Source organism: Dendrobates tinctorius, unplaced genomic scaffold (assembly GCF_039654945.1).
Source record: "Dendrobates tinctorius isolate UK_male_01 unplaced genomic scaffold, ASM3965494v1 ptg000003l, whole genome shotgun sequence".
Classification (NCBI taxonomy): domain Eukaryota; kingdom Metazoa; phylum Chordata; class Amphibia; order Anura; family Dendrobatidae; genus Dendrobates; species Dendrobates tinctorius.
In genome coordinates, this window is record NW_027361671.1 from 24,490,120 (window position 1) to 24,502,992 (window position 12,873).

At 42.2% G+C, this 12,873-nt stretch overlaps 1 protein-coding gene across 8 annotated transcripts in view; it reads right to left on the minus strand.

Annotated features, from left to right (window-relative positions):
• Positions 1 to 1,311: 1,311 nt before the first annotated feature.
• Positions 1,312 to 12,873, minus strand: part of KIAA0825 (KIAA0825 ortholog) — a 556,500-nt gene continuing 544,938 nt past the window's right edge. For 6 of the 8 annotated variants that reach the window (XM_073589638.1, XM_073589099.1, XM_073589036.1 and 3 more), the window contains one exon: positions 1,312 to 1,688. In XM_073589638.1, coding sequence (XP_073445739.1) covers positions 1,583 to 1,688 — 106 coding nt within the window. In that variant the 3' untranslated portion in view covers positions 1,312 to 1,582. The remainder of the gene's footprint in view (positions 1,689 to 12,873) is intronic. The other 2 variants (XM_073589234.1, XM_073589165.1) reach the window with 1 other exon arrangement.

Here is a 12,873-nt window from a genome sequence, read left to right on the forward strand (position 1 = left end):
CTGACAGATTCCCTTTTAGCCAAATCACTTAGAAACAAGGTATTCGTGAGGTGTGTCCCGAGCTGTATCAATGTATTAAATATAGTTGCTTTTCTCTTAGCTGCATTACAACCTGCAACTCACTGCAATATCAGCAATCCGCTCCACTCCGCTCCACCCGCGGCAGTTAGAGGCAGATAATGGCTGCACAATTCAGCCATCAACTGTTGGGAAAGATGCAAGCTCAGCTTGTGAAGGTGTATCAGAGACAGAGAAACAGCACATGACGTACATAGTACACAACACAACCACATCCCCAATTATTAGACACTGTTCACATTGATGCAATATTATTTAAATTTTGTTATTTTTATTTTCCTCCTTAAAATTATTTCACCGTGTTTGTCAGTGGATTTATGTAGATTATGGGTGACATTAAAGGCAGAAAAACTTCTGAAATGATTCTATTTGGCATGACTTTTTTTAACATGACAAAAACCTGGCATGTGTAGACTTTTTATATCCACTGTATGTAGCGGCTCCTTTGCTGTTCATGTCATGACTAAAGTAGTAAATTATTATTCATTCCACACAAAATATCATAAGATATTACTAATGTGTTACATTTAACCAAAGTAGGGACAGACTAAGGTGATGGTGGTGATGACCTGTTCCTAACTGATAGAAAATATAAACGTTTGGTGGTGCTCTCTGTGAATGCACTTAGCTATTTTTGCAAACACTTGGGCTACACAGCAACTTTGGCTGTGACACCTGTTGCACAACCAAGGTTGGCTCGGTGCAGCTCCAACATTGAAGTGCCTCATAGTTGATCAAAAATTTTGAAACTTTTGGCCTTTTACACCAACATCACCAACTTTTTGAAAAAAATTGGGGTAATTTAGTAAGGAAAGGACATCATTTATGCCATAAAGGTGGTTATATTACAATGGAAATGTACTCCAGTTTATGATTGTGAAGCTGTAAAATATGCCGAATTCATTTTTTGGTGCATACTTCCTAATAAATTTGGCACATCTTACTCCAGCGGACCCTTCATTAAAACCGGAAGACAAAACACCAGTCTTGATGAATATGTATAATATTTCAACAGCATTACATTGTAATATAATAAACAGTTTTTTTATTGATAACATTTTTGTTTGAATTTTTGTTTTAATAGGGAAGAGTGGAAAGAGCGTCCGGCCCCCAGATGGTGGGAGACCCAATCTAAGTGGCCCTATGTGCTCGCCCTATAATCCTGCTCAGTGTACATACATAAAATCTGCTCATATAGTAGGTACAACAATAACTATGGTACAAATTCAGTAATTTCAAGTAGAAAAAAAGAAAAAACTTTATTTTTTACATTTACATCAAAACGGCAAATAGTCAATTGTTGTTAAAAGCTTAGAATAATATTAAAATGTAAAACATTATATCTCAGTACTGAATGCTCATCTACGTATAGCAGGGCTATCGCTGTCCCTTCTGTATTTATGTATGGATAGCAAGTTTGTACATTATTTAACATCCATCATTGAACTCTTCTAGCTGGTAGCTTCTTAAGCAATCTCCAGAAACAAACTTCTTGAAGTCACCATCAATGTGTTGTGGAAGGCTTGTCTCTGCATCCCGTCATTCCTTTCAATTGTTCCATCAAGTCCTTTTCCTTTTCTGTAAGACTTGCTACATCTTTAGTTTCCCACCTGTGGAAAAAATAATGGATATTATCTCTGGAATGTGAAATGCATTTTTATATAGTGTGTGTATATGCAATCACCAGGGTCACATTAACCAACAATACATTGGAATCCATGAAGAGAAAGTGGTCGCACTCAACGGAAGGTGAAGAATCTGTTTATTGACATATCTGGTTACATGTCACAGTCGGGGGAGTGGTAGCACGAGTGCATAAAGGCTGACAACGGCCGTTTCGCGCTATTGCAGCGCTTCTATGGGTCAAACTATAGGAGGAAATGACGGAATCATATGCACATCGCATCCTCACGTCATTCCACCTATCACAGCTGCTGTCTAATTGACAAGTGAATTTAAAAACTGTAAACTGGTGCAAAAGACGATAAAACTAATATTCAATTAACCGCCATTCAGCGGTTATAGATTTTTTAAAAAAAGCCTGTTTCGGTGATCAAATTCCAGACACAAGATAGACATATTATTCCTAGTTATCAGGAGTAGGTGGACTAGAAGACAGAAGTAAGAACATATATTTTTTTATGTAAATTGACTTGGAAAAGTATTATAAGCATGTTTATTTAAATAATCAGCGATGTCAACAGTAATGAATGTATTGTGTATGTTTAAGAAGTTGTAGTATCTATGAACATTTTCAGTAGGAGGTAATTAAAACACATGCGTAGTAATTATTGATAGGTATTTCTATCCACACAGATGTAGTATACTGTATAATAACACGTAAAATATGTGAATTAATACACAAAATACTACATATATAAAAAATACATAAATAAATATCAAATAACGAGACAATAAGTCCATTATATATAAAACAATGATTGAAGTATTGCCATTGAATTGATTTATCTCTCTGCATGATGAATTTTTGTCCGCTCAATGGCGGTTAATTGAATATTAGTTTTATCGTCTTTTTGCACCAGTTCACAGTTTTTAAATTCACTTGTCAATTAGACAGCAGCTGTGATAGGTGGAATGACGTGAGGATGCGATGTGCATATGATTCCATCATTTCCTCCTATGCTTTGACCCGTAGAAGTGCTGCAATAGCGCGAAACGGCCATTGTCAGCCTTTATGCACTCGTGCTACCACTCCCCCGACTGTGACATGTAACCAGATATGTCAATAAACAGATTCTTCACCTTCCGTTGAGTGCGACCACTTTCTCTTCATGGATTCCAAGATTTGAGTACTACAAGGTCAAGCATCCGGGAGTCCAAGCTGTTGGTTTTCTGCCTGCCGCACACCATTAGTCCAGTCACGGTAACAGTGGTGCCGTCCACTCTTTTTTCTTATTTATCAGTCATATAACCAACAATACATGCCTAATGCATAGAGTAATATTTCACAAAGGGTTGAAATCCAAACTAAATGGAGATAGTATATTTAAGGGTTACTCTCAAGTGTTTTACTGTAAGTTCTTTGCTTGCAAAATTGAGCAACCTTTACTTATTAAAAAAATTCTCCATTCTGAAGAATGGAGATTTTTTTGTTTTATAGTTTACTGCTCATTACTGAGGACTAGAGTTGAGCGACTTTGGTCGGATCGGGTTTTCGTGAAACCCGAATGAAACAAAATAAGTTTCAGATGAAACTCGTCCGACTAGAGCAAAACAAAGTCGGAGTTTCGTCCGAAACCCGACCCCAATGCAAGTCAATGGGAAATAAAAGTCGGACGAAACTCCGACTTTGTTTTGCTCTAGTCGGACGAGTTTCATCTGAAACTTATTTTGTTTCATTCGGGTTTCACGAAACCCGATCCGACCAAAGTCGCTCAACTCTACTGAGGACCCGAGACCTGTCTATCAGTCTTAACCGTTTCCTAGACAAGGAGCGCAGCACTTGCAAGCTCTATGTTATAGAACTTGTAAGCACTGATCTTAAGCTGGCTGGATCGTCAGATGCAGCCCCTGCTCTCCTCTGATGCTGCAGAAGCAAAACTGCCTCAGCTCTCTGCTTGCAGGAAAGTGCACAGTTTGGGCAAGCAGCATTGGTCCAAATGATCAACTGATAAAGAGAGCACCTCCCACTCAAATCTACTCCCCTACTTCCCCATCAAGGTAGGAGGGAAGGGGAGAGGTGCACTCCTGAAGGTCAGTCATGAGATAACCCCTTCAATAAGATTTTAATCTACCACTAACTACAAAGGCTATATCTTGTCTGTGCTAGACCAACTTCCTTAGATAAATGCCTGCATCATAAAGAGTAGAGTTGAGCGACTTTGGTCGGATCGGGTTTCGTGAAACCCGAATGAAACAAAATAAGTTTCAGATGAAACTCGTCCGACTAGAGCAAAACAAAGTCGGAGTTTCGTCCGAAACCCGACCCCAATGCAAGTCAATGGGAAATAAAAGTCGGACGAAACGCCGACTTTTTTTGCTCTAGTCGGACGAGTTTCATCTGAAACTTATTTTGTTTCATTCGGGTTTCACGAAACCCGATCCGACCAAAGTCGCTCAACTCTAATAAAGAGATAAAGCTATGGGGAAAAACAACAGCGCTATATGGAGGTGCGGCACTGCTCACCTGGTATTGTTGTGAGAAAGCACAACATTTTATAGGCTCAATGTATCCAGTTGCTGCTGTTCCGCAAGTTATGGGTCCAACATAAAGATCCATTGTAGTAGATGAGGATGTGCTGCGCTGCTGGTCAGTATGAAATAAAAGACATCCAAAGAGTCCAGGGTATAGTGAGAGGATAGCGGTGTTATTCTCAACGTGTTTTGAAGTATCTTTACCTTCTTAATCAGGAGAAACCACAGAAACACTTGACTTTCTGTGGTTTCTCTTGATGAAGAAGTTATAGATACCTTTGAAACTCATTGAGAATAACACCGCTATCCTCTCACTATACTCTGGACTCTTTGGATGTCTTTTATTTAATACTGACCAGCAGCGCAGCACATCCTCGTCTCCTACAATGGATCATAAAGAAACTCTCAGAGAGAGAGGCAGTAACTACCAGAGATATGATCATTGATGTCATTGGATCAATGACTGGTGTCTACCAAATGACATGTTAAATAACAAGGCTGGCTTGTTTTCCTTTACATTAAGCTGCTGCCAAAAGTATGTGGCAGTGGCTTACTCCCATCTCCCCATCACAAACACGTGCATGTTCAGTGGACGTGTATAGGGAAATCTGGAGGAACAGCTGACAGCAAATGAGACAATCTCCTACAGGTATCTAAGGTGTATTAGTATATGTAAAAAGAACAGTAATTAGATAGCATAGCATGTTTTTTAGGTTGTGGTTAAATTCAGATTGACATCTGAAAAATCTGCTATCTTAGATGAATAAACACCAGCTTTTCCTTGCCAGTGTCATACTGTTTGACATAAACTAGCATCATGAAATGCCATCAGCCTGAATCCCCTCCCTGGATACTGTAATATTTAGCAGAGAACGTATTTATATATTAAGCTTGTGCCATAATTTTTCAACACAGCATTAGTTATGGGGAATATGGTGCACCAGTAGTATTAAATCACCCAAAATTCAGTGTTAAAACTGATATCATGTTCAGCAAGGTCATTTAGTAACCTGCTGGCTCCAGTATAAAAATATTGATATTGATACATAGTTAAAATGAAGATATCTGGAGTTACATTACCTTCTGCACTCACCTAGCCAGAATGACAGCACCTCATTGTCCCTCTTTCCTGCTGCTGAGATCTCACACTACTTAGTATAATCTGTAGCTGTCAGGCTGGGTGGGAGGAAACTGAATATACATGGAATAATGAGATCTCTCACTTTATAGCAGGAAGCATAGACTCTAGATCACGTGAAGTAATTATCCCACTCTGCTCCTTCTTAATCATACCACAACTGGAATACTGTGTCCAGTTCTGGGCACCACATTTTAAAAAGACACTGAAAAACTGGAGCAAGTTCAGAGTATAGCGACCAGAATGGTGAGCGGACTGCAAAGTATGTCCTACGAGGAACGGTTAAAGGATCTGGGAATGTTTAGATTACAAAAAAGAAGGCTAAAAGGAGACTTAATAGCTGTCTACAAATATCTGAAGGGCTGTCACAGTGTAGCAGGATCATCATTATTCTCATTTGCACATGGAAACACAAGAAGCAATGGAATGAAACTGAAAGGGAGAAGATACAGATTAGATATTAGAAAAAAATTATTGACAGTGAGGGTGATCAATGAGTGAAACAGGCTGCCACGAGAGATGGCGAGTTTTCCTTCAATGGAAGTCTTCAAACAGAACAACACCAAGCAAGCGGAGCAAAAAACACCATAATACCAAGATATCCGAAAATATTAAAGAAGTCTTTAATGTCATAATATCAAAATTTACTTAAATGAATAGTACAACATATAACCCGAAACAGATAGTTGTTTGCACATGAGCCGGGAAAAACTAGATGATAGAACAATCCTGCATATAGACATGGACATAAATGTGCTAGGGAACAAAAAGTGCTAGTTCCCTAATTAGAAACATATCCCTTAATCAATAGTATAATGCCGTCGGTAAATTAAGCCTAGTCACCATATTATATTGTTCCCTGTAGTAGATCCCCGTACACATGTAACCATGGCTCGTAAATGGATCCAGGAATATGGGACAGACACGTGCGGCATAGAGACAAAGTAGTTAAGGGTTAATCTTACCCATGCCCTTGTCTGGAGTGCAGGAATGTGCCCCCTGCACACCAGACAAGGGCATGGGTAAGATTAACTCCTAACTACTCTTTAATATTTTCGGATATCTTGGTATTATGGTGTTTTTTGCTCCGCTTGCTTGGTGTTGTTACATATCAGGAGCTCCATAGGGGATTTTTCTCCAAAAGTCACTGAGGGTGACTTAAGAAGTATCACTATTATGTACTCTGTACTTGGGATCTTGTTATTTAAGTCTTCAAACAGAGGCTGGACAGACATGTGTCTGAGATAGTTTAGTGAATCCTGCATTGAGCAGAGGGGGTTGGACACGATGACACTGGAGGTCCTTTCCAACTCTAACTTTCTATGATTCATAAAATGATCATCTTCAATATCAGGATGTTAATGCCATCTTAACTTGGATTTGCAAACCAAATACACCAGCTTCATCAGGTCTAAGATACGTTTTTTAAGTATAAACTTTTTTTTAGGTTTAGCCTGAAAACTTGCTAAAGATAATAATTTAAACACCTCTTAAAAGGGCAGAACTATAACCCCAAAAAGTATGTCTTTCCATTATGTGCGCCATAAACACTTGATATCCAAATGGCAGAATGCTCTTGGCTGTACATGTCCCTTTCTACACTGCATACAATACACTGAGACCAGGTGTCTACCTCTAAGATAATTAGTATGAAAGGAGCAGAATATCATTCCCACAAAGGTGCTTCTATAATTTCATGCACACTGGGTAAATGATTTGTAGCCAGGAGAACAGAACGCACCCCCCACAGTCTATTATGTTGTCCTTTGCTCCAGCGCTGCTACATGATTAAGTAAAGGACAGCTTGCCCTCCTCACATTGCCGAAATGTAAAGTCATATGTTTTATACCAGTCGTGGTGGAAATCTGTTTAAAGTCTTGAGTTTCCTCTGTAAATCACTTTATTCCTTTTGAGTCTTGTGGGGCTGTCGGGTTGTCAGGAGTAGCCCATTGTGTTTAATATTAGCCAGGGATCCCTAAAGAGAACAGGTGCCGTACAGAAGACAACAATGGCTAAACTGACCACTAATATAATGCACTCCGGCTGTAGATCGCTCTCCGGGGACACCACCAGTGCGTTTAACCAGATAATAATAATAATCTTTATTTTTATATAACGCTAACATATTCCGCAGCGCTTTACAGTTTGCACACATTTTCATCACTATCCCCAATGGGGCTCACAATCTAAATTCCCTATCAGTATGTCTTTGGAGTGTGGGAGGAAACCGGAGTACCCAGAGGAAACCCACGCAAACACGGGGAGAACATACAAACTCCTTGCAGATGTTGTCCTTGGTGGGATTCGAACCCAGGACTAACCACTGAGCCACCGTGCTGCCCGATCTGTAACCACACTCGTAATGCTAAATATATACACTATTAAGCATTAATTCCAACACAAAATGTCTTTATGGTATTTAGTGACTCTAAATTGCACTGTAAAGAGGTTATGAAACTACTATGCTCATTACTCTCAATTATGTCCTTACTAAGGCTGTATCTGAGCCCTATGTGCTTTATGTACCAGGAAAGGATTCCAAATATATACATCAAGTATAACAAAAAGAATCCCATACATCTGTTAATTAACCATATAGGAAAGTGCAGCAAACTGTCCTTTCCAATTCTGTAAGCTGCTACACAGAAACAACAACAAAAAAGGATACCGCACCGTATACAAGTTCAGCCTAAAATCCTAATTTATTGATCCAGAGATCAATAACAAAAAGGCAAAAACTCCATGAATCAGATGCTAATTGCCCCATATTAGAGGCAAAATTTATTTTCAACTTCAGATATGGAAATTAGACTAGTTTTCTGGATTTCAATAAAAGCATCTCCACCCTCCATGAACTTGTTTATGGACCATTATTGGACCATTATAAAAAGTTGTGGAAGGGGGTTTAATAGTGCCACTGCTCTTACAGTAAAGAATTGCTGTCTGTGATTACTGCCTCCACAGCTTATTTTAAATAAAAGGGGAGTTACCAGTAAGAGACATGTAGATCAGGAGAGCAGACTGTCAGTCATTACATGTCTCATAATTGTAACTCCCCTTCTATTTAAAATAATCTCTGGAGGCAGATTCTCATGCAGGTCAATGTCCGGCCCATAGTATCTTACCAGCTCATTTACATATAAGAAAAACGTGGATTTCTCTGGAATGAGACATCTTGCCAGCCTGCAAGAGACTGGCCCCATACTGGGGACACCTGTGCCTGCTTTAGACTGATCTTGCCTAGAGAAGCGCAATAACCGCTCAGCATGGGAGCTGGGAGACTTGAGTATTAGTTTATTTTTATTGTTTGCCTGGGACAGATGGGCATTACTACAATAAGGAGGTAATAGCAGGCAGGTGAGTCATTTGATGAGAGTAGTGTGGCAGACAGACAGCTGCACAAGAGATAGCACTTGGTATATACTACCGTATTTTTCAGACTATAAGACGCACTTTTTTCCTCCAAAAATGTGGAGGAAAATGGGGGGTGTCTTACAGTCTGGATGTACCTGCTCTGACTGTGGATGGGGAGGTGGGAGAACGGCAGTGGCGGACCAGCGGGTCACAGGTGGCAGAAGCCGGCAACTGCGGCTAACTCCTGTCCCCTCTGCTAAATAGAAAGGAATATTCATTGCATTCCATGCCCAAGGAGTGAAGAGCAGTGAACATTCAATTCTTAATATCGGACACACGTGTAGGGTCGGTGGGGGGCGAGCTGGGGGGGTGGTCCCTCTTACCGCGCAGGGACGAGACAGAGACAAGATGGAGGCAGGTACTGGGTACAACAGGTCCAAGTTTATTTCTGCGCGCCGTCCGTCTGACGGCCCTCGCAGCACATCGTCAAATCGCTCTCTCTCGGCCCTCCGCATCCAGAGCCGCTTCACGACACAGCACAGTACCTCACTCATGGCCCTCTATATCCAGAGCCGCTTCACACACCGTGTTTCTCGCCGGGGACGTATATATACGTCCTGTCCTTCCTCTTTTCCTGACGTAGTTACAGCTTCCGACACTGTGGCTGCCCTAAGCCAAATCACCAACAGTCCGTTCACTGGTCAGACGTCGTACTCTACACGGTGTGCCTATTCCTTTTTTACTCATCTCTGTTGCGGTGTACCTGTCAGGACCACCCCCCCTGTTGTTCTCTCTCCTCAGTCCCCCTGGTCTCTATTCACCTCACAGCGCACAGACCGTCGCAGTCCTCCTGTCACTGCGGCTCCCCCTGGGGACTGGAACTTTCTGGAACCCTCCCTCAGTATTTATAGCTAACCCGGTTCCTTGAAACTGTCACTGTCACCACGCCCCCATGACCAACGGTTTCTAAAGCCCTAAGCTGATGTCAAGTCCTTTGCTCACACTCCTCCCTGCCATCTAATGGTCAACCCAAGGTACTGCACGTCCACTACACTTTCCTAGCTGTTTCCCCACTGTAATAACCGACACCTACCTACACTGTGCAAACCTTTCCTTCTTCACTCAGACTAGTCCGTCCGTCCGTCAGGTCACCTTCCCTACACATGGTTAGCCTCTGTACCCGGCTTCTTGAAGATGCCCAGTTTTCGCATGTCCATGCTACTTAAGGCAATGAATATTCACTGCTCTCCACTCCCATGGGCATGGAATGCAATGAATATTCATTCCCTTAAGGTATCAGACACATGTGAACACCCGGCAGCTGAAGGAAGCTGGCGACTGCGCCTAACACTGTGCCCGCTATTAAAGAGCAATGAATATTCAATGCTCTCCACGCACATGACGTCCCTGCAATGCACTGCTTACAAGCATAAATCAGCTGCTGGCATTTGAACAAGACACTGTAAGGGAGCACAGGAAGGTAAGTATAATGGTTTATGTTTTGTTTTGGTTTTTTTGATGGGGCCATGCATACCAGGTGGGGATGTGGGCCAATCATACCAGGATAAGGATGGGGATGAGGGGACCATATATACCAGGATAGGGGATATTAGTACAGAACTGACCACATTTTTTGCTTCAATTTTTTTTTATAATTCCCTCCTTTAAAACCTAGGTGTGTCTTATGGTGTGGTGCATTTTATAGTCCGAAAATATGGTAAATAGTAGAATATGGGGCACACTGCATTAACATACACATACTTTTGTCACGGTATTGTTGGCACAGTGTTCGGAGCTCAGTTTTTTTATGCAGAGCAATTTTCACAATGTGGCTTCTGTCGCCCCTATTGTTGAAAGTCATGAACACATGATTTTGCTCACTTATATGCTTTAATGCTAGATTCATCAGCTAGTAAATTACTCATATTCAGGTGTCATAACTGTGGTAGACAAAGTTTAAATTAAAATTTTTTTTGGGTCCCTCATTATCATTGCGGTGTGTAACATTACTGCTATTCACCTAAGGAGGCACGGGGGGGGGGGATTACTGTTATAAAAAGGTACAAAAGGTGGAATACTGTTATTAAGAGGCATAATGGGGACACTATTACTGTAAAAAGACACAGGGTGGCATTATTACAATTAGGCTGCATAAGGGTCACTACAGCTGTGTATGGGCACATAGGGAAGCATTACCGTGAAGGGCACCAATGACAGCACTATATAGGTTGTATCATCATGGGTGAATTTGAAGGTCGTGCTGGAAAAGCAATGAGCCAAAGATGTCTGTATGTAACATTTTGCAGAGAGAAGTCATTGATTGGAAAAGCATTTATGGCGATGTGGGCCAAATGGAAAAGCAAACAGAAAGTGAACAAATACAATCAGCTGGAATTTCACCGGTGAGTCCTTGGATATAGCAGCATAATATTCATATACATAGTCTGCAGAGAACTGGTATACAACAGATATCTGCCATTATATGCTCACAGTATGGTGGTAATATCAGTCTTAGTACCTTAGTATGGTGGTGATATTACTGGATATGCTGCATGTGTGGTTATGGTCTGGTCAGGGGTGGCATTAGGGGCAGGCAGACAAGGCAGTCGCCTAGGGCCCCCGCTCCTCCAGGGGCCCCCAACCAGTGTCGTGCCGTTAATAGTGGCACACCATGCAGCCGCTATGGAGCCCCTGACTAAGAGGGGTCTGGCACTGACCCCTCCCCGCATCGCGCATTCAACTTATCACCATCACAGATGCCGATACAGTTGAAAGCAGTGATGGAGGAGAGATCGGCATGTGACGCTCCCTCTCCCATCACTCCCCCTTTGTCTGCGACTCAGCGTTTGTCAGCAGTGGAGCTGATGAGACGCTCTGCTGAAGCCAGAGCAGCAGAGGAATGCGGAGGAGAGGTAAGTATTGTGTGTGTGTCTGCTGCACAATGCTGTGTGTGGGGGACTGCACTATACTGTGTTGTGTGTGTCTGCTGCTTTATACTGTGTATGTGGGGGCTACATTGTACTGTTTATGGGGGCTGCACTATACTGTGTGTGAGAGGAGGGGCTGCATTATACTGTGTGTGGGGGGCTGCATTATACTGTGTGTGGGGGGATGCATTATACTATGTGTGTTTGTGAGGGGGGCTGCATTATACTGCATGTGTGGGGCTGCATTATACTCTTAAGGGGCTGCATTATACTGTGTGTGTGGGGGGCTGCATTATATTGTGCACTGGGCTGCTTAATACTTTGGGGGGACTGCATTATACTCTTAGGGGGCTGCATGACACTCTGAAGGGACTGCATGATACTGGGGGTGTGGGGGCTACATTATACTGTGTGTAAAGGGGGCTGCACTATACTGTGTGTATGTTTGTGGGGGCCTGAATTATACTAAGTGGGGGTGGGACCTGCATTATACTCTGAAGGGACTGCATTATACTCTAAGTGGGGGACTGCATTATACTCTGAGGGAGGCTGCAGTATGCTCTATGAGGGGAGCTGCAGTATACTCTATGAGGCTGCAGTATACACTCTGAGGGGGGGGCTGCATTATACCAAGGACCATGTGGAGTGCATTTTAAAAATTTGTACTATATGGGACCTGCATTATACTGTATTGAGGACTATCTGTACCAATCATTCTTACTCAGCCGGAGTAAGGATAGGTGCACACGCTCAGTAAACGATGCGGGTTTGATGCTGCGTACTTGTGCAGCGTCCAAATGTTACAGTATAGTGGATGGGATTTCAAGAAATCTAATGCCCACTATGCGTCCACAGACGCCTGCAGCTCACCCGCAGAGACAGACATGCGGCGCATCTCTCCAGATCGCAGCATGTCTATTTATCTTGCGGAGAAGCGAACCTCAGCAAGATAAATTCACCCGTACAATGTATTTGACGCAGTGAATCCGCACGGTTCAGTGAACAAATGCAGATTCACCTGCGTTGAATAGCTGGCAGTGCTTTGGACACAGCCGACATGTGCTGCGTCCAAAGTGCTGCCAATTACTGAACGTCTGCACCTACCCTAATGAGGCCGGGAAACAAGCGTCGAATGACTTCAATATTGTTGATGACGCTCGTTTAGTGGTCTGAAATTAGCGCTTGTTAGGCTGGTTTCACATTTGCGTTTTTTAGCGCTGG